The sequence below is a fragment of the Sander vitreus genome, chromosome 4, assembly GCF_031162955.1.
Source record: "Sander vitreus isolate 19-12246 chromosome 4, sanVit1, whole genome shotgun sequence".
NCBI lineage: Eukaryota > Metazoa > Chordata > Actinopteri > Perciformes > Percidae > Sander > Sander vitreus.
The window spans coordinates 16747736-16770492 of record NC_135858.1 but is presented as its reverse complement, the minus strand read 5'-3'; the positions used below and the strand labels follow the sequence as shown (position 1 = coordinate 16770492).

Below are 22757 nucleotides of genomic sequence, written 5' to 3'. Positions count from 1 at the left end.
GGATTGGCACCAAATTTTGTACAAATATTCTTGCTTCTCAGACGATGAGACGTAATGACTTTGGTGATCCACTGATGTTTCCTCTAGTGTCGGCATGAGGTTGACATTTTTGTGTTTTATTGAAATAACTCAATCAAGTCTGATGGACTGTTGTACAATTTGGTACAGAAAGTCATGGTCCCCAAATGACGAGTTGTAAAAATCTTTCATCTAGTGCCATCATCAGGTCAAAAATGTTTGTTTTCCCAACACTGGTTTATGGCCTGCAAAATTGATCATCCTCAGTAATACTTTGTGTTTAGTACCTAATTATTATTATTATTTTTTTTAGCTTGCTAACATGCTAAACTACAACAGTAAACATGGTAAAAATTATATCTCCTCTAGCATTGTCATTGTGAGCATGTTAGAATGCTGATGAAGCCAGAGTCTAGAGTCCCTAGCATGGCTGTAGACTCTTGTTTAATATATGTATTGTAAATTGCATTCTTTAGGGATGCATCTGGCAAACACTAGAGCATCTTGAGATACATTTTTCTGAAGTCCATGTACATATGGTTTGGAAGTTTTGGACGCTGTGCCATTATTTGTCTGTCAACAGTGAAAATCAAACGTCCAGGCCGGAGCACTACATTACTGAGAAAGCAGAGCTCTGGCTTTGTATGGATGTATATGCATGTATACAGATGTGGACTAAAATAAACTCTGCTGCTCAAACATTTCGTGCAGAGAACCAAAATAACTTTGCTTTCCAAAACTTAGCTGTTGAGGCAAACAGCAAAGATTTTGTTTTCTGACTGGTAATTGGAGTGTGTTCCGGTTTCGTGCTCAGCAATTACTGATGATCATGAGGGAACGTTCTTTATGGGCCTCTAAAAGACTAGGAAACAGGCAATAGGCTATAACTAACCATTACAGAGACATATAAACCTTTCAGTTGTGATGACCAACATGAGGTTTGCTGACTGGTGTGATAACTCACCAGGCAGATCCGCCCTATCCTGGACTGGGTCATGGGACTCTGGCCCATCTCAGAGGCTTTCTCGCGGAAGAAGAAGTAGAGCTTGTCATCATTCTTCTCAGCACTGTCTGGGATGAGGTGTGCATGGACAAATGTGGGATCTGTAGAAAAGAGAGAAGACGAAGAAAAAAAAATCAGATCAGCTTTAATGTGATGATCCTCAGCTAAGGCTTTGGTGTGACTATAACATAAGAAGTGTCTATTAAAGTAATCAAAGTTGCATATCAACTTCAATCTCTGTCCTATTTTATCTATCCGGATAAGTCTGTCTAAAAACAATACTTACATGCCCATATGTACACTAAAACAATTTTTTCGTAGCTGCAATAATTCCTCCTGCACATAATGGCTGTTAAGAGATCCCTTCCTTACATTCTTCCAATGTTGATTATAGAGTATGAAATCCTTGTTCAGTGCAAAAAAGCACTCTAAAGTTCAGATGAAGCTAATATGAGGCAGTCTGACTCAGACATATCAAATTGATGTTCTCCAAAGTTAGTCTTTTAGTTTGATATTCACTCAGAATTTGTGTTTTCACTAAAAAGTACATTTGTTCATTTCACACAGAATAAGGCCTGTGGATTGTCTCCCCTATCACTAACATTAATGGCCTGTATGAACAGGAGAAATTAATATAGCATTATAATATAGCATATTCAATTACTATTGTTTTAAGTAAGAAAGTGAACCTATCCTTTAACTGTCCCTGAAAGCAGTAGACTCTGAAGAAAAATACTTTGAGATGGTTACATAGTCATACATGGACACACATGAGGCCTAAGTACTGTTTTGAAACGCATTTTAGCCTTACCCTCACTAACCTGATGACAGTGAACATGTCACAGTATGTATGAAGGCCCCACAGAGAAACTGGATGAAGCGGATGTCTATAGAGAATGATTGCTGCTGTAACCTAAATAATAGTAGCCCGGAGCCCAGAATAGCACTTTTACTGTCCTAAACCCACCCCTTCATTTCTTCCTAGTGACAATGCTTAATATGGCATCACAGCGCGGTCCCACTGGCTGACTTACTGGGTCAGCGCTGGGTGCCCCTCCCCACTGTGACTGACCAGGGTCCCAAATGAGGACAAACCAAAACCAAGAGGAAGGAGGGTAACCAGGAACAATGTAATGGGGGGAGGGGAAATATCCGAGGGATTCCACATGGCTGATTAGCAGGACACAGGTGTCCCGATTCAGTGTGCCACTACCATGGGACTGTTGTCAGGGAAACAGGGTCAGAGCAAAATCTCGGAGCCAGCTACGCTGGGGGAGACCGTGATTAATTTGGCAACATCAACTGAATGCTCCCGACCAGCATTTATAACGCTGTGACAATCATGGTTCATTAGAGAGCGGAGGCTACTGTGACTCATTATTGACATTCAGTAATTTCTCCCTGCTACTACACTACTGACCTTGTGGTCAGGCTCTGCAGGCACGCAGTCAACAATTAGCGTAGTGCATTTTATGCTTCAAGTCAAATGATCATGTGGTCATGTGGAGCAGGCAGGAAAGATCAACAATCTCTTTCCTAGACGACACAGCTCTAGGAACAGACGATGTGCAGGGCGGTGTTGGAAAGAGATGAGTGAAAGAAATAATGATGGCTGCAGAACAAGCCGTGAGTTGAGACATTACCATTTAACCATCTGGAGTTGTACTGATCCGTCCTCATGGCTGTCTGCTTCCCCAGTGTACGGAAGATAGCTGAGTCTGTTCCCATAAAATCAATGTAGACTCCTGAATACAGCTCTCCATCTGTCAGTCACAGAGAAAGAAGCGAGGGTGTGTGCAGAGGTGAAATCATGACAGATAAACAATGTTCAGGTTCATGTATAGAACACACAACAATTCTATACACCGTCTGATTGAAACTTCATTAAAAAGTAGCCTCATCCCTCCAGGTTTCATCAAAATCAGAATAGTGGCACGTACAGTACAGCAGCTGTGGCCATTCACAGTATTTACTCTGAATGATGATTATAATGCCTTTAAAAACCACAGGACAGTGCCAAAATACATGATACTTGGGAAACCTCATCAAACCTGGTCCAGCAGTGCCAGAAATGTCACGTCTGGGTTAAAAACCTCACAGTTATATTGCAATCATTCCTACATCTCACACACACACACACACACACACACACACACACACACACACACACACACACACACACACACACACACACACACACACACACACACACACACACACACACACACACACAGATCAACAGCAACATCTGACCACCTGTAAGCTGCTCACAACAAAAGACCACCCACCAATATGAGAGCACACACATCAGTCTGACAAAACAAATGAACATTTTGATGAAACTGTTCTAGAGCTGAAATGTCAAAAATCATCTGCTTGCAGATTACTAAATGTGAGGATTTGCTGATTTCTTCTGCCTCATATGATTGTAAAGTGGCTGTCTTTGGGTTTTTGGACTGCTAAGCAAAAACATACAAGACACGCCTTTTTTTTTTACATTTCATTTTCATTTCATATACAAAATGATTAAATGATTAATGGAGAACATGGGCAGATTAATTATGTATAATGAAATAGAGTTGCAGCCCAAAACTGTACATTGGTGCAATCTAATGCACAATAAGAAAATGTAAAGTCTCCCATAGTCAGAAGAGCTTATTACCTTTGAACAGACTAAAAAGAAGAAGTAAATAATCAAAAACTGAAAGAAAATATTTAATTCCATAATGTAGAGTTTCACAGAATTCATGCAATCCTTTTGAGGCATGCACAGACTAAAACCAAAGACTATACTGCTAGAAATATTGCAGACCTTCTTTGGTTTCCACAGATAGCTATTTAAAGCTGCCTGTACACGTTGGATGAAGAAAAAAAAAAAAACAAGCAGGCACTTACTGATCAAAGCAGAGACGCTGTTCAGTTTGGGGTCATAAGGACATTTTCCTTTCCCAGAATCCACTTTACCAGGTTCAAGTCGGAAAATGTATTCCTATAAATGGTAAAGAATCAGGAAAAACATCATCATCATTTTCTCGTTTTCCTTTCTCATTTGATAACAGATTTATTGTGTTTAAGGAATCATTTGCGTGTGTGTGTGTGTGTGTGTGTGTGTGTGTGTGTGTGTGTGTGTGTGTGTGGGGGGGGGGGGGTTATTCTTTAAATGCAGCATGTGCAAGGCACTTTGAAGTATACTTCGATGTTAAAAGGAGTTTTTAATAGCATCAATCTAATAATGTGTTCAGTGTACAGACACAATGACGAGGTGCGAGCTGTGACCCTACGGGGGCTGAAAAACTGACTCTCTCACAGCACTACTGGATCTGCTGAGGGGAACAAAAAGCATACAAAGCCAGTTATCTGTGAGATGAAGAGGTGGAGGAAAATGCTGAGAGCAATCCAAAACTCATCCACCATGCTTCTGATGTTAGTGGCTCAAACAAGAATTCATTATTCCACAGTGCAAGAGGACATTTTGAACATCTGTGTCAACACTGGGTATGTGTCTACATGGATTATTCGTCAGGTATTTCAAAAGCTGGCTAATGATGTCTGACAGGTAGGAAATATGTAAGGGAAAGCAGAAATAATGCCATAGCAGCACGTTGTTTATACCCATTCTTGGATATGTTTTTAAGTAACAAGATAAAGCATGATTTAAAAACGTGTGTGCAGAAAAAAAAAACAATAAATCAAGCTCTTTGCTGGAATTGTTTTGACATGGGGAGAAAATGTTGCGTTCATGTTGGAGCCAATCGCTCATAGTAAGAATCTGATTATGTTTTCAGGGCCTTTAAAGGCTCCAGTGGCATGAGAACAGTACATTTACAAAGCATTCTTTTGTGTCGAGTGCTGTTGGAGGGAAGCAGGTTTTCTACATTTGCAAATAAATGTATTCAAACTAATATTATGTTTTTGAGATTTAGAAATTTGGCGAGCTGTTTCTGTTGCTCAGTTTCTTTTTGGATATCTGTGTTATCCCTACTAATCCAACTGAGGCTAAAAAAGTATTCCAGGTGGGCGCCAAACTTAAGCCTTTACAAAACTCCCTTCAGCCCACCTTCGCCTCCAAAGGCTCTGATGTAGTGCTGTAGTCTGCTGCCCGACTTGTTCTCCCTCCAGATTGGGGTGCCTGTAGGTAGTGGGACCCCTAAAACAGAGACATGGCACAATGGGCCATCTCATTACGACCTTGGACAGCTCAGAACAAAGTGAATTTAACTTTATGATTACCATGACATAAACAGAAGAGGAAAATAGTGCAAAAACGAAGGACCGGAAAAAACAAGTAGACTTCACGAAAACTAACAATTCTAAAAAACAAAAAGAAGAAAAATGTCAAAGTGGAGGTCAAAGTAGAGTGAAGAGAGCCTTGTGGGTGACATTCATCATTTAGTAACCATGTTGGATTAGACTCAGTGTCAAGCAGACACAGCTGCAAACTCCATGCATAAACCATGCAGTGCCGGGAAAAAAAAGGAAAAGGAAATGCAACAAAAAGAGACACCAACAATTGGAAAAAAAACACATTACATCTAGCAGTATCAAATACAGTGGAAAGGACGGAACAAGATTGTTATTAGCAACTTTTAACATACATGATTAAATCACAAAACTAAGTCTAGTTGGGATTTTTTCAAGTCTTTTCTCAAAATGTATAGGTTTTTCATGTAGAACTCGACAGGTTGACACAAACTCTGAAACACTCTGAAAGGAGCTCTGAAACAGCATTAAAAAAAGCAGGAAGAGTGATGCAGTTAAAAGGAAAAAAGTTTGCAGTTAAGGGGAAAAGTTGAGAGTTAACGGAGGACTGTAAATGTGTGAAGCCCTCCGTGTGCAAAGCGGAAGAATTTCCGAACAATTGGTTTCTGTTTACATCTACTCTTTCTGGAGAAAACCTTTACAGTGTGAAGTAACATAGCATTTGGGCCTTCGGGGAGAAGTTAAATGACAAGAGGCTGGACTGACCTTTACATTGAAATCTGAACCCTCCCTTTGAACAGTGAGACTAAACAGGCAGAGTGGTGAATGTAAGTGTGCGGACTGTAGCCGTGCTGGCAGCTGCTGTCGCTCTGCGTGGCCGTCGTGCTGGAGCGAGGGAGGGATGGAGGGATGGACGGAGGGAGGAAGGGGTGAGCTACAAGGCTGATGATGGATGAGAGGCTCCATCAGTAATGATGGCCTTTCAGAGGCTCTCAGCCAGATAGAAAGACAGGCCACAGGCTCTTCTGTGTATAAACAGGTGAGGGGGGTACTACGGATGGATAGAAAGGGTATTTGCTACATATACTGTCAACATGCTATTCCCAGCGGTAAGAGAAGATTGGTGCCTCAGCGTTTTCTAAGGGTTGGCAGTTAGGTACCTTACCAACAGCAATTTTGCAATAATAATAGAGATCTAGATAGGACTGGCCGTGAGTTTTTTTTTCTTTGAGTCTCCCAGACCGTGAAACAGCACAAATCGATGAAAAGTAAGAGGCTGAAAATGATGGAAGAGAAGCAGAACCCATGAAACCGAGGAGCAAGAGCAGAAGGAGATTCACTGACCCACGATTGATTGACAGATATGTTTCTTAAAAGAAGCAGAGAGTAAACGTCAAAATGTCTCCACGGCTGCCCGGATGCATCTTTGGTTACCTGTGACCTGCGTCCTCGGTCCACGTAGGTGCAGATGGGGTTGTACGCGCCTGTACCACACACATACAGGTGGGTCCGGTTCCACGGCTCAATCAGACGGATGAAGTTTCCACATTCTCCCTGTGGGAGAGCAAAAACAAAACCCACTAGGATTAGAGACTTAGGTTAAAAAAAAAATAAAAAAATTCTGATCATGAAAGTGCAATTGAAAAAAAGCATTACATAATACACAATGTCCCACTGATGTTTAATAACCCCTCTGCCTGGCTTAAAACCATTGCATCTATCATTTTCACTGTTGGCTGGCTTGTGTTTGGCAGCTCTGTTCCCTGGCTCCGTGTCTCGGCCCAGCCCAGGCTTCACATCAGACCACACTATAATAGGGAATTGTTTCCAAACACCATATAACCAAGAAAAGCAGTGCCTCTCAGCTGTGAAGAGTGTTTGCTATGGGGATTGAGGGTAGATACGATTCAATGTTCTGTCAGACTTGAGCTGAAAAACCTTTTGGTTTGTCCAAACAAGACTGGGATTCTAAAATCCAATACGTTTTTAGAAAAGGCTTGTTGTGATTGATCTGGTTTATTTCTAATTTTAATTATCTAAGTGGTACAAGGACAACACTTTTTTTTGGAGTGCAGACAAAGAGGTGCTGCTGGTGAAAACAGCTCTGTGCTTTCGAGGTCTGCAGCTTTCTAATCTCTATTTGTCTGACCAGCTGCCTGCCTTCCTGGTGTCAATCCATCCAAATCAAAACTCCCAACTACAGAAATGTAGAAGCCGGTGATATCTGTTCAGATTTATCCGTCATGTCTGCTGCAAGTGACAGCTGGCGAAAAAGAAAGGATGTACCAAGCGTAAAAAAAGATTGTTTGCAGGATGGGGGATGAGCCATTTTGGCAGATCTTAGCAACACGACAGATGCACAAGTCAGAGGTTTGAGAGGATGTGTTTTTGTGTGTGTGTGTGTGTGTTTACGCATGTGGGCCGGTCTGTATTATTCAGCGCACAGTTGTGCTCCCCCACAGACAGCACAGTGGGGATGATTGCCTTTGACCTCCTGCCTGAACCGACATCCCCTCTGAATTGCTTTTGAATTGTCATCATCTGTCATTCCCTAAAGAGCAGGCCAGGATTGCCAAGATGTCTCCTGGTAGCCAATTTTATTTCTTATTTTAGTTATGAAATTTTCAAACCCACCACTGAGACACACACACACACACACACACACACACACACACACACACTTTCGATGTAGCCAGAGGCGGTGAGAGGCACGGGTCACCAAACACGCATAAATGAACATTCCAGTTGGATAAACATCAGCCTGCGCTCTCTACCAGCAGGGGAGAGCAGGGTTATTAGCCAGAGCCTCATCACCCTGCCAGCGCTCACCCCTAACATGGTTGAGACGAGTGTGTATGTGTGTGTTTTCGGGGGGGCAACGAGAACAAAATCAAAAGAGAAGGATCTGGTTTTTATATGAATTTCAATGATGACTTTCCTTGTGGGGGCTGCACCGGCGGTGGCTGTGTTTGAACGTGTAAATCGTATTAACACTTCAGACAGGCCTATAGCTTCCAGTGGCTGATTCATTTTGACTGCCTGCCTGGACAACACAGGGCACATGTAATTATTGTGCAAAAAAGAAAATTAGATTATGTGAAAAAAAATGAATTCGTAATACCTATAATATGTATGAGATGTGTAGGGGGGTTGCATGGAATATGTTTTCAGCTCTCAACGGAAACGGCTGAATGTCGCACGTTCCAAGTTCCTGCTGGAGCTTAATTGGTGGCAGCTGTATGCAATCAGTAATCAGGGATGCAGAGACAGTCAATAAGCAGCAAGTCACACACTGGACGGAGCTGTAACATGTCCTCCACTGACCGCAGTGCCACATTCAAATCTTAAGTGTTGCCAAAAAGACACATTGAAAACATACATGTGATTCTTACGCAAATGTATCACCAGATAAAATGATGTTTAATGATGAATGTTTAAATGTGCAGCAGGTCGAAAGGGAAGATGGTTTAGAGCTGTGTGCTTGTATCTGCTGGTACATTGGGGGTTAATGATCACAGCATGATCGGCTAATTACAGCTGCAACTCATGATTGCTTTTTTTAGTCATTAATCTGTCCAATGTTTTTTTTTTTTTTTTTTTATGAATTATTTAGTCCATAAAATGTTACAAAAAAAGTTTATAAAAAAGTGAGCACAATCTCCTAGAGCCCCATGTGACATCTTACCAGCAGTCTAAAATCTCAAAATATAAATAATTTACAATAATATAAAAGAAAATATAAGCAGTAAATCATTATATTTAAGAAGCAGGAACCAGGAAATGTTTGCCATTTCTGCTTAATAAGCATTATCAAAATAGTTGGTAATGGACTGATTAATTATAAAACTAATAAACAGCACTCCTTTTAATTTAATATCACGCTATTTGAATACTTACATTGGTGTCTTTCCCTGACAGGACACATTCAGTCTTCCTCTGGAGGGCAACAGGCCAGTGGATCTGACAGGGACACATCAACAAGTTGGTTAGATGTAAACCTGAGGGAGCTCAGCCAGGATTATTGTTTGTGGGACATTTCTTACTATGAGCGGCTCCTTGTTGATGTCGTGCAGATCCAGGGAGAGGATATAATCTTTGCTGCCCACATACATGCGGTCGTGGTCCTCATCCATGCGAAGGATCCGATAGTCGGTCGAGTTCAGCAAAAAGGAGAAGTGGTGAGCGGTGCCGGTAGACTTTAACTCTATAAAGAGGCAAACAAATTGAGAAATAAATGGTTTTTTTGTTAAGGTGTGCCTATTATACTGTAGTAGAAAAACATAAAATACAATTGGGAAACACAAACCACAGACATGGTCACAAGAGAAATGTGTAGGCTGCTCATTTTTGGCACAGATATGCCCTTTGGTTTGCCAAAGTAATTTCATTCTTTCTGTACTTAGAGGTGATCTTCTCTCTATTTACTTTATAAATCTAAACCACACGCGCACACACAAACGGTATGCAAATGCTGATGTCATTAAAGTATGCTAATGGTGCGCTGAATCTACCCTTAGACTCTCCTAAATTAGTTTCCAGAAGCTGTTTGTTCTTTTTTTCCATCCATACTACAATTACATCCTGCCATTATGGGGTGATGGACAGGCTAAATTTGGTTATGGCAGGTTTGACAAAAGCAAGAGGCATACAGTCAATCTCACGAGAGTCAGAAATGAATGGTAACAGACAAACAATACATTGATATATGGCAGCATTAAGGTGTCAAGAAAACATTACCATTCATTTTGGCCTGTGCTGTTTTTTTCCACACTGGATCACTCTATGCTTCATCGCTATTGATATCCTGAGATGCATCACATAACATGGCTTGCATTAGAAAAAGCCAAATGACAGATAATGTTCAGGACTTGGCAGTATGACCCTGGCTTTCCTTCACCTTCTTTAAGTGGAGATGATGGCCTTCACTATAATCTCCTCTTGTTAATTCTCATTTTCAACTGCAGCAGAGAAGATGCCGACCACTCCAGGGCTTAGTCTCACACCATATCATACATAACATTGCCGCATCCTTTCTTCCATATCACTGTTAAAACTATTCTAACATGAAACTTTTCTCAAACGGCTTACATACTGCTCAGGGCAGATCGCTGGAATGTGAGTTTAAGTTACACTTGGGTGTGAGGAGAGATAAGTGGAGATCTGGTGTATGGAAAGCAGCTTTTTCTCCCGGTCCTCCCATTACCTCCCGAGCTGTTAGAGAATCTGATAGGAGGTCTCTCTGTTTCTCTTGCTCTTTTTCAAAACTAAGCTTGGGAAAGTGGATCCTGCACTTGTGCTGTTCTATTTGCAGAGACAACTAGAAGACCAGATAGAGGACCTGTTCATGTTCCACTTTAATGAGACCAGAAAATTCCCCTACTGTTCTCCTCAGCCAAGTCTCAGACTCTCTGATGCTGAGAAAGACTCCCAAAAACAGCTTTTCTTGACTAGGAGGAAGCAGAATGTCTTGTTACTTTACTGGGAATAAAAGGCAACATGATGTTTTCCACCTGCACAAGGCATTTTGAAATACTGACATGAATCCTTTGCCAGAAAGCTTCTCAGCTGTTGGTGTTCTGAGCTCTTTCAGGAACTGTGAAATGCTGTAGTCACGCTGCAGCATCACGGCACGCAGTGGGTTGGATAAGTTAGTAAATAGGAATAGACATGGCTGTCACCCGTGTAATTGTCGTAAGATGCCTCCAAACACACACACACACACACATGCTTTCATTCTCACTTCCCCTCTCATGGACACTGAATTATAGGAGGCCTAGGTGTTTATGGACATTCAGTGGAATCACATGTGGTGATATGAATATATCAGGATATTGTTTTAGAGAATGTTGTACAATCTATACAAATGAATGATTCAAAGCCAATTTGAAATGAAATTCTAAGAAAATTAGTTACTGAAGTTTGTGTTACGTGAGTTTCCCTTGTCTGCTTAAAGGAGAATTCCGGTCAATTTCAACACGTAGCTCTGTTGTTTGGAAATGTGGAGTGCTGTCAGTAGCAAGAAAACCGAAAGCAATCGGTGCTGCCTACACCGTGTTATTCCCCTGCTAGCGTTAGCACCTAACAGGCTTAAACAGGGCAAGTTTTAAACATGTTTTAAGCCTCTAAACATGTTCGAAATGTCATTACAAGTGCCTATCCATGTGCAGTGATTCCTTCCAAGGGCACAAACACAGCGAATCTGACTGCAGTAGATGTGACAGAAAGGCATAATTGTGTTAATCCAGCCAGTGCACATACCTCTGTTTATTTCCTGTTTTCCGGTCAAGTCCACACTAGTCGATTGTCGAACTCATACAATCCAATATTCCAGTCAAATTTGCTGTGTTCCCTTGGAAGGAATCACTGCACATGGGTAGGCACTTGTAATGACATTTCGAGCAAGTTTAGAGGCTAAAAACACATTTAAAACTTGCCCTGTTTAAGCCTGTTGGGTGCTAACGCTAGCAGGGGGATAACACGGTGGAGGCAGCACCGATTGTTTTAGTTTTTCTTGCTACTGACAGCACTCCACATTTCCAAACAACAGAGCTACATGTTGAAATCCACCGGAATTCTCCTTTAATTGCGTTGAACATCAATTTTTGACATTTAAAGCTGTAATCCTTAAAATTTTCATGAAATCAAACTGCTTTTTTTGGCTTTTTTGGGCCAGCATTTTTTTTTTCAGAAATACCCATTCAATATATTTAAATTCTGTAACTATCTCTCTTTATAGTGGTTTTCATGGCAGAGTCCATCATTCCCATGCAGGATTTATATCGCTCATAATTGCCTACAGTAAACAATGCATACATGCATGCAGCATTACTGTTCATAATCTTATGTCATTAATATTAGCTGCACCGTTTACTGTTCACTTTCTTTATACCATGTCAGATCTATATTACGTTACTGCTGCTAGTTTACATTAAAAGCATTCAACTGGTAAAACACGGGGTTGCTTGTATTGTGAAGAAGTTGCAGAAAATGCAATGTACTGTATTTGCCATGGCGGATAACACAGACAGCAATCACAAGAAGTGTCTGCTGTAGTAGCAAACCGCCTTGTGGTTACCATCAGTAACGAAGAGTGTTGCAATATCAACTAGAACTGAATTTTAAGGATTATAACTTAAGTTGATACTGATTTCAACCATATCACCCAGCCCTAGATCAGAGGAGCACATGCATAAGTACAGTAAAGTAGGACAAGGGTGCAGGCGGTGACAGCAATATGATGATGAATCACAGCCCCACTGGATGTCCTATGTTAAACATCTATACTCGTGCAAAAACAGCACACACACACACACACACACACACACACACACACACACACACACACACAGACACCTAAAACAGTACATCTCCTTGTCTGCTTGTCAATTACACACACTCAGCCAGCTAGCTGCTCTGGCAGGCCCAGCGGTCCAACGATACTGGAGCTTTAGGGACACCAGATGTCACCAGCTGACAGCCCACATTTATCACCTCTGCTCTCAGAATCACACTCAGGGGCATCTGAGTGTGAGCCTGCTGGCTGTCACAAATCTGACAGTGGTTAGGTCACCGAAAAGTTCAATGAGAGTGCAGAGACAGACAGACGAGACAGGCTAGACAGGCAGACAGATAACCTACTACGTTACAAATAAACATTCATCAGATCACATTATCAGTTAGCAGTGACTGACTTTGAGTGTCTGACAGCCTGTCAGCTTTCTCCCTCTCCTGTAGTCTCGGTCGTCCGTTCAGGATCACTGGATCCATATCTATCACTTTTGGAGCAGACCTAATTTCATTCTGGCAAAGATGACTTAAAAAAAAATAAATAACCGCATAAATTGAGCTGCAAACTCAACTCTTTATACTCTAATGCTAACAAACACATAGTAAAAGATAATGTTATTATTTAATTCATTTGGGAAATTATACTGTAGTAATGATATTACCTGATAAAACCTTTCTTGGCAACACAATTAAACAAAAATAAATAATAATATTGTAATTTAAGCTATGTGTAAATAATTATCTTGTTTCTGTAAATTTGCATGACAATTATATACTTGTGGTTTGTCCAACTGTTAATCATCCAACAACCACATTAAAATACACTATTCTTGCCTAATTTGTCCAAATCTAACTGCTATTGATAGACCACTGACACATAATGGAAAAAATGTTTGGCTGTGTTTGACGAAAATTAGGCCTACATCAAAAGGAAAGAAATCCTTTCATAGACGTCTGCTTATCTCTCATGATAACTCATTGTAAGGTACTGTTAATCTAAAGAGCAAAGACTAGCCAAAGCATAAAAACCTTCAGTGGGTGATGCATGTATACACATGCTTAGCTTCATCACAGAACCCTTTTTTATATGACGCATTATACTTTAACGCGCATGGGACTCATTCCAAAGCGCATTAAAAGCCTACATAAAAGACATGTCCCTTCAGCTAAAATACAATGAGTCTATTATAGTTATACTGTACATTAACTCTATTCATTTTACCATTTTAATCTGTGATGATAAAGTAGCAATCTTGCACTCAGGGGAAATGCCACATCTTTGCGAGACGAGACATGCTAAAACACATTTTCTTTGAAATAATGCCTGTGGCGAGATAAGGAGTAATGCATAACAGTCATAGAGCTCATATGCTCTATTGTCAGCACAAATTGATGTTCTCAGAAGCATTCCTGTGTGTTGCAGCTCAGCCTAAATTGGGCATGCCTCTGAAGCCAAGAAAAATGTTATAAAACGAAACACAGCCCTGACATGGTGTTACCAGCTGGTGAATTCAGCAATGATAGGCTACAAGTGTCTGTCTCCAAAGACCACATGATCTGGTGTATAGCAATGGGTTTCCCAGCAAGGTCTTTGTAATTACTACCAGACCGACAGAGCTAAATTATCTTCTCTGTCTTTTTATGTGCGTGTGGAATTGCCTTTGTTTTGTTGAAGTTCTTTTTTTGTTGGGTAAAACCCAATCTGTTCCTACCACTGCCCATATGAACGACATCTGCTGGTAATCTGAGCCTGTAGTCTGTCCACCTGTTGATGTGATCCCTCTGCACTGTGGTCACTCTCTGCTTTGTTCTGCAGCCAAGGTATGTAGCCTTTGGGCCAAGAGTTGTACCTTGCAGGGTTTTCATGGGTCGCCCTCAGAGGAACATAAGCGACCACTGTTTTGAATCTGTAAGGAGATGTTGAACGACGCAGTGCTCAGACACCGCTGCCACTTCTTTTCATGCCACTATCAGCCTTGCAAATCTCTCCTTCTTTTCCGTCAGTGTGTGTGTGTGTGTGTGTGTTACGGGTAAAAGAGAAGGGGGTTCTGAGGAAACAGGCTGCAGAAAAACCCACATACCTGCCCAGGCATCCCCGGCATTTTGTCTGAATTCCCCAATCTACTCATGTTCACATTCTCATAAAGTAGAGGTGTGGCCCCACCTTGCTGCAGCTTGTCTGCAGCCATGCGTGCATGGATGTGTCCCTATGTGGATTTTCTTCATCAAGTGAGGGACACACACAGCTTACATATCAGCACTGTCCTCAACAGAATAAATAATTAAATTACCTCAACAATTAACCTCATGGTTCAAGTAATGACTATTATTTGTCCATAGCAAATGCAGAGGTAACATGATGTTATATTATTACTTTGACATAGTTGACTACGGTCTCATTTGATCTCCTACTATCAGTCAAACCTGGTTTCTTTTAACCATGACGGCAATGTTTTCTAAATCTTGAAGAAATAGTTCAACATTTTGGTAAACATGCTTATTTCACTTGTTTTTGCTAAGACTTAGACTAGAAGATCAATACTCAAACTCTCATGTCTGTACATTAAGTATGGAGCTAAATTAACTTAATGATTGGAAGCAGGGGGAAACAGATGGATCTCTTCAAAAGTTAAAAAATACACCTACAAGCACATCTAAAGCTCACTAATTAACTAATTGTTAAATATTGTATACTGTATCATTTGTGTAATCTGTACGTGTGTGCTTTAGAGGTGCTAGTAGGCGTATTTTTTACTTTGGACAGAGGTAGACTAGCCGTTTCTGGCTCCTGTTATACTAAGCTAAGCCAATAGCTTCCGGACTCTATCTCCATGCCACAACGCACAGACAGAGTGGTATTGATCTTCTCATCTAACTCTTGGCAAGAAAGTCAATAAGCATATTTTCCCAAAATATCAAAGTATTACTTTAACCATAATCCCAATATTTCTCTATACCATATCCAAGAAGGTATAGTTGTCTAAACCCAAGCAGACCGTACCTTGGTTTTTTTTTTAGGTATGAGGACTTTTGGATCCATCGGTGTATTGTGATTGCATACAATCAAAGATTGAAAGTATGGGTATGTTCAGTGCAAATCCCAAGTGCATACTGAGTGTCTGATGCTAGTGTATCTTTGTAAGTGTAAGCGCACAGGACAGAGGTCATTGCAGATATCAGAGGGGCTGAAAAGCAGTGGGAAGCCTTATCAGCCCAACCTGTCACAGCTTTGTGTTTGCCTCCGTTCAGCAGCTCATAATCAGCCTCTCACCACCCACTGGGGCCAGGACTATTGACTGAGAACACATGTCACTGGAGCTGATTGCTGCTTACCTGTGCCTGTCAAGGACAAATAATTGGCACCAGATTACGTTTTATCTCTAAGCTTCCGGATGCTGTCACTCAGATGCTCTTCACGCTCATTTGCCACCGACACACTGTGTGTGTGTGTGTGTGTGTGTGTGTGTGTGTGTGTGTGTTTACATGGAAATAGAAGTAGAGCTCTCTGATCCTCACATCAAATCAGGAACACCTGTCTTCCACAGCACAAATCAAGAGCAGAGAAAGATTGATTTAAGTAGTGAGTTTACTTCCTGAGTGGCAATGAGAGATTATACCAAATCTATTTCTGATGTTTTAGATGACAGGAAAGGTTAATTGAAGCATGAGGGAGTAGAGCAGGAATTCATCAACTGACAGGAAAGGTCATTTAGTTTCTCTTTCTGACTGTGTCTGGTCTGCACAACCAACCGTCATTAAATGTATGATATACTGTATATGTAGTCATCAAAAGTGAATACAGTGGGATTGCATGCAGAGAGTAATACAATGCATGTAATTCCAAATCCTGTTGACACCTATTACACTAAAGGATGGACTATAATACATAATTATTCTTCATTTTCCAGAAAACCAGTCAAGAAACATAACGGTTAGTGAAAAATTATGAAAAACATTAACAAAATATTTTGTCCATGTTTATTTCGATATATATTCAGTAAAGACCCAACCAAACCAATGCAGTGGGACTACTAAAAGCCTGAGGTGTCTCATATAATAACTAGCATTTCTTCTCCCCTAACACACACACTGCCACAGACAGCTGCCCCCCACAGCTCTGCAGGGCCGCAGGTGAAAGGTTAAAAGACAGGAGGGGTTTGGGGTGAAAGCTCTTCTCTGGCCTCCTTACACACTTCAGCATAATCCGGATTATCTCTGGGGGGTCAGGCCGGGTGCCTGCTGCATCCTGGGTCAGGAGAGAGTAGGGTGGTCATGATACTGGGGATACTGGGGTGGGATGGTTTGAGGAGAGGAGGACAGCAAGGAGAGATTGGAAAAATGCACCTCCTAAGTAATGTTTGATAGGGGGGGAAGAACACTGTTGTAGCTATTAAAAAAAATAGCAAGTACAATTAATTGAGATACGGTGCTATACTGTTGCTGCTTCACAAAGTGACAAAAACTCCTTTTATCTAGTTTTTTTATTCATGTTTTCTGCTTGGTTACACATAAATAAGTATAGTGGGATTCATTCAAGCAGCAGGAAACCTTTACATTTCACAGAAGAAAACTTGAGGTGGCAAGAAAAATTACAAATCCATATTCATGCTGATTAGTAAATACTATAAAGCCAAGCCTTTCAGGAAATCAGTGTGCAGGTCTGACTGTCTTCCCTTAGAACTAGAGCCCGACCGATATATCGGCGGGCCGATATTAGGCATTTTCCAAACTATCGGTATCGGCATTTATAATGGCCGATAAATGAATATTTTAAAAAAACAGACGAAACACCCTTCAACCATGTTATGAGTGTTGGCGTTGCATAGTTTGTCCACCAGAGGGCGCTCTACAACGACCCTGTTGGCAACACTCGTGTTTAACCCTTTAAGTTTCATATCTTAAGTTTGTATTTTTATACATTTTATTTATCAGAACTTTAATATGTTTTGATGTTTCTCTGTTCTGTTGTGACAATAAAACAAACAAGTTTATTTTTAAACTGCATTATCATATTATTTTAGTGAGAACTCATAAATAACTACAAATAACTAATGTTAGGGAAATCTGTTTGTTTTGTTACGCGTTTCTGGATTTAAAAAAAATATATTGGCCGATATATCGGAATATTGGCTTTTTAAATCACCAAATATTTGTATCGATATCGGCCTTAAAAATCCTTTATCGGTCGGGCTCTACTTACAACACTAATATCTGGATTTTGGAGATCATGAAACATTGGTTGGCTTCTTACTTTGTTTATAAAATGCTCTATCCCAAGGCTCTGTCTGGCCCGAGGATGGCCGTTTTATGCACAAGTGTTTGTGAGTGTGGGATTGGGGTGACGCAGATGCTGCAAGCCGCTGTAATGATGATGAAGCTGTGTTTGTTGTTGTAGCTGTGCTGTCGCTTGCAGCAGGCTGGTTGGGGCAGCAGCAGTGGTCAGCGGTGACAACACGGGTTAGAGGGATTATGGAAAGGGCTGAATAATGGGACAGCGCTGATGTGAATGAGTGAAAAACCCTTCCCTCCCTAACTGACCTCTGACCTGGCACTCAGAACAAATACTCTCCCTCTTTTTCAGCTGCACCAACACACACCCAGATGCACAATGCTCTCAGATGAGTTTATTCATTCTTATATATGGGTTTCTCCTAATCCTCTATTCAATTGGAAGCGTTTAAATTTGCATAGCTCTTGAGCCAAAGACGTCGATATATCACTTCTCATCCCACTGATTTTAACCAGAACTGAACAAAGAATAATTTTAAGCATGCCCTCTTGCTTCCTCGTGTATCAAGGTCATGGCCAGTGTGTTGCTAGCTGGGGGCAATAAGAGGGGGTAATTAGGAGGTGAATTTAGAGAGACCATTAGCAGCAAGTGTTGATTCATGGTCCACTGGGGACAACAGCCACCTCTACCCTCTTTGGGTGTTCCACTCTCCAGTCCAGGACTGAGACTCCACTATATTCCCTGAGGTCATTTTTCACCCACAACAGCAAATGGTGTGGTAGAGGAGTGAAAATGGAGGGAGGAGTCCCGAGGGGAGAGGAGCCTGACAGCGAACCTAAGAACTTCCATTTATCAATGCAGGCAGGAGAGAGCCATGGAAACTCTGAGTCAAACTCTCAGAGAGCTCCTCTGTGCAGCCAACACAGAGGCTGAGATCCCCTCTACTGCTGCTGAAAGGGCAGAAAACACAGCTCTCGAAGGCACAGAGAGGCTCTCCAATGTGTATTATAATCATGAGTTGGACAGAGGACAAAACACCCTGATTGTGTGCCCAAATAGACAACAACACTGATTGAGAGCTCAGCTGCCAGCTTAGGTGGAGGGCATGAGTAGAAAGAGAGGAGAGAGAAGTTTTCAAAAATCAAGATTACCCCAGAGAAGAGAAGGGCGGCGGAAAAAATGAGGAAGCAGGGTTTGGCGGTCAAGCGCTAACATATTGTATATACAGACTGTCAAATTCACATGGTAAACAGACTGCACATACCATCATTTAAAAAGCTATGTGCTACATTTTCACTACACGTATTATAGATCAAATAGCACTATTCTATAAGACACACAAGATGCTCGCTATCGGCTCTATATTTTTGTAAATACAATAGAGAGCAGGAGAGTTTGGTGCTAGTAGGTGAGAAGAAATTGTTCAGATCCAGCCTGTTAAGAGTCAAGTTCAAATGATAATGAAGGGGAGTGTTGAGGACTGTTTGGCCTTTGGAAAGAAGTGTGACCTGGTGGTAATGGTTCAGATGCTCTGAAAATCTTTTTCTTGATGGAATGTGGGCAAATAGTCCAATGCTTGGTGGGAGGGATGTTAGCTGTGATAGTTGTGCTAGTGAAATGCTGATATAGCATTTATGGTAGACACCCTGGACAGAATATCTTACCAGCAAATGCCCCAACACCAGCCATGGGAATTATGAGCCTAAGTAAAGAGAGTTATGAGATGTTGTTATAAAGCTACAAAGTATGCAGAGGGAGGCAGTCGAGGTGGATGGACTTTGACACAAGAGAATGCTGTTGTTTTCCGGTTCCTTTCGACAGCCAATGTTTTTAAACCTTTCTTATTTTGTGCCTAAACCTTACCAAACCTTAACCATGGCAGTCTCAGATAAGAAAACAGTTTTATTTTCCCAACAGTAATTTGGAAGGCACCGATAAATGCTGTCCCAATCGTTCTGGAGGCCATGCAAAGAAAGCTTATTTTTTTGAATGAGTTGCAGTCTGAGGCAGTGCACTTCCTATTCCAGACAGTGATGCAGCTCATTAGGATAATCTCTGTGGTCTCAATAAGGGTGAAGATGGAGTGGAGGAAACTGTAGATAAGTAGAGACACCATTGTGCTTTTATGTGTAAAGGTTCAATCCTCCAAGCAGTCCAGATAAGGTCTGATACGGAGTTGTGACTGCAGTCCAAAGCTCTATTTTATTAAACAATATTTTTTTCAATCAACCATTTATTTGGATGATTTTCAATTTACAGCAGGCGATGGCCAATGTCAGATAACCAAAATGCTGCTTCCTCTATTTTACAAAATAAAACAGAGTTATCTCTTAGTGAGAAGTGAAGAGGAAAGAAATACCTCAACAATCATTCATCACTTTCCGGTCCTGCATCAACCTCTTAAGATTGTTTGAGCATTTCCACTAGCCTTGCGCACCATCCAGAACATTGTACGGATTCTTTAAAGATGTTGTCACGCATGCAGCTCTTCCAAAAAATATATAGCATCCCCATCTATCTTAAATCTCCCTCTATATGCCTGGTTAATGCCATTTTGTTTAATTGCCCAGCTTCCTCTGACAGCTTTTCTTTTCCTCAGCTTGTCTGGTCCTGCCAGCATCCACTAGCCCCTGTCTGCATACCAACCTATTGAGATAACACACATTTCTTTCTTTAACACCCAGCATGCCGCAGGTGGAAGAAGCAGGGTGATGGGGGAAATGCATGCATAATGTGTTCAGTGATGATGTATTTTCCTATGACTGTCAGGCTTGTGCTTCACACATTAAAAGTATTTAGCTCCAGCATGAAGAAAGCGGTAGACATGAAATGGTTAGAGTCACATCTACAACAACAGTTATGCTTCCATTGACATGTGCAAGTTTTAAGCAAATTTCTCAAAAGTTGACTAAATAAAATGCATGTGGTTATGTGGTTCCATCAGCTAATGTTGTGCAAAATTACTCAAGAGGATAAGTGACATAATGACATATTCAAACAAGGAGCAATAAGTCTGGCATTTCATTGCCGCTTCCCAGCTAAGATGGCATTTATGTTATTTTAATGAATGACTTTGTCTCCTCTGTCCACACACACCATGTGGCAGTTTTGTGCTACCCTGGAGACAGCGACAGGATGACAAGCAACAAAGGCCACTGGCTACAGCTGAACTTAGGATGTTTTGTAGTACGTGTCTTCATTTAACAGGACACATGGAGAGTCGGGAGAGAGAGACAGTTTTTTTTTCCTTAGCCAAGGGACCAAATGTTTTTTTTGCAAACATGCATTAAAACAGTTGGATGGAAATGTATTCAATAAACTCAGCTGGAGCATTTGGATTAAGTGTGCTGATGGAAATGTGGTATCCTTTGTTAAATGCGCTGCATTGCTCAAGGCATGCTGTGCATTTATTCAATATTGGCCGTGAAATGAGATGAACAATTAGAGGTTTGTGATGTGACTATAAACCTGCCCTCGATCCCAAATGGCCAGCCAGGTCAGCTAGTTGAGCTCCGGGGTCACCAGCATCTGTGGAGTTATCATACTACAAGCTACTAATGGGCGAGTGCCAGAAGCCCATCTGCTTCTGCACGGTTTTACATAATACTGCATGCTCTGCTGCTGCATACATCCACTTGACCCAACGTGGCTGCTGGACAAAGGCAGGGTCACCCCCAACCAGGTACGCGTCAGTGCAGATCCCGGGCCGAGCCTTGTGCACTAATGCCATATGACAGGCAGGAGACAACCAAATAATGTTCAACAATCAGGCGGCTGGTTGTTGAGCAGCGTGGCAAGATGCTCAGATGGGGTGTTGGAGTCTGGGCCTGCAGTGAAGACCTGCTTATTTGTGCTCAGTTAACAGAGAGTGGGAGTTTTGCCACAAAGACTTAGACAGGCATGCATAAGACCAGCTGTATGTTGGTTAGTCCACCACTTTAATCAAGACTGAGATATACAGTTGAAGTTCCGTCAAAGAAAAAATAAAGTTCTTTGAATTTGATATATCAACGACTATTAGATGGATTCCCCTTAAATTTGGTCCTGACATTCATGGTCCCCAAAGGATGAATCGTAGTAACTTTGGTTGATACCGCCTCCAGGTCAAAGCTTTCACTTACCCTGTGATATATCTAAACATCTACTAGATGGATTGGCACAGCATTTTGTGCAGACAGTTATGGTTCACAAATGAACACAACATGAGGTTCACATTTGTGGGTTTTAGAGAAAGGGCCCAAGAACTATCGGATGGATTACCCCCAAATTTCATTCAGACATTCATGTTCCCTTCAGGAAGAATTGTAATAACTTTGTTTATCCTTCTAGCACCATCATCAGGTAAAAATGTTCATTATTTTGCTTATGACATGAGGGTTCAGTCTCTGCCATTTACTTGAACGTAGAAGATCAAGATTTGTCAAAACACACTCCCTAAAGAGAAGTTCTTTTCAAACAAATCAAACATAACATTCATCTAGTAATTCATACCATTAGTGTCCAACTGTGCAACGGTGAACCAACAGATCAATATGGCATTGACCTCAGCAATAATTCTGAAGGTAATCACACTCAGAGCACAAATTCTGCCTTTCCAGTCTCTTAAGCTCTGCAACCACAAGCTTGCCTGAGAAAAATAAATTTAACAGCAACATACTCGGACGATTCTTAAATATATTATCCAAAAAAAAAAAGATATCCCCTGACAGGTTATCACAGGTAACTCCTGAGCTGTTATTACTTGGGAAAAGCCCAGAAATAATATTATGTTTTTTTCTTTGGCCTGGGTGAGAGCAGCTTGAGCCCCACAAATGTGAGATGTTATTTGCTAGTGTTTCATTTCTTGGGCCCAACACTGGCTCTGCTTATACTAAGTATCGTCTATCACTTAATCCTTCAAAGGACAAGCAGCAGCTTTATCTGTATGTCTTTGAGTCTGTCCTTTAGTCATTTCTTAGTGGCATATCGAGTTTCATGGTCAAGTGTGCAAGAATTGCATCCCAGCCTCTTTTCATCAAA

General features: G+C 41.2%; 1 protein-coding gene across 2 annotated transcripts in view; it reads right to left on the bottom strand.

Annotated features, from left to right (window-relative positions):
- Window positions 1-22757, bottom strand: part of sema3fa (sema domain, immunoglobulin domain (Ig), short basic domain, secreted, (semaphorin) 3Fa) — a 50992-nt gene that overhangs the window by 10966 nt on the left and 17269 nt on the right. For both annotated transcript variants that reach the window (XM_078248708.1, XM_078248709.1), the window contains exons 3-9: window positions 9265-9425; window positions 9119-9181; window positions 6656-6775; window positions 5079-5168; window positions 3917-4010; window positions 2665-2784; window positions 983-1122 (exon numbers count right to left, since the gene is read on the bottom strand). In XM_078248708.1, the coding sequence (XP_078104834.1) occupies window positions 983-1122; window positions 2665-2784; window positions 3917-4010; window positions 5079-5168; window positions 6656-6775; window positions 9119-9181; window positions 9265-9425 (788 nt within the window). The remainder of the gene's footprint in view (window positions 1-982; window positions 1123-2664; window positions 2785-3916; window positions 4011-5078; window positions 5169-6655; window positions 6776-9118; window positions 9182-9264; window positions 9426-22757) is intronic.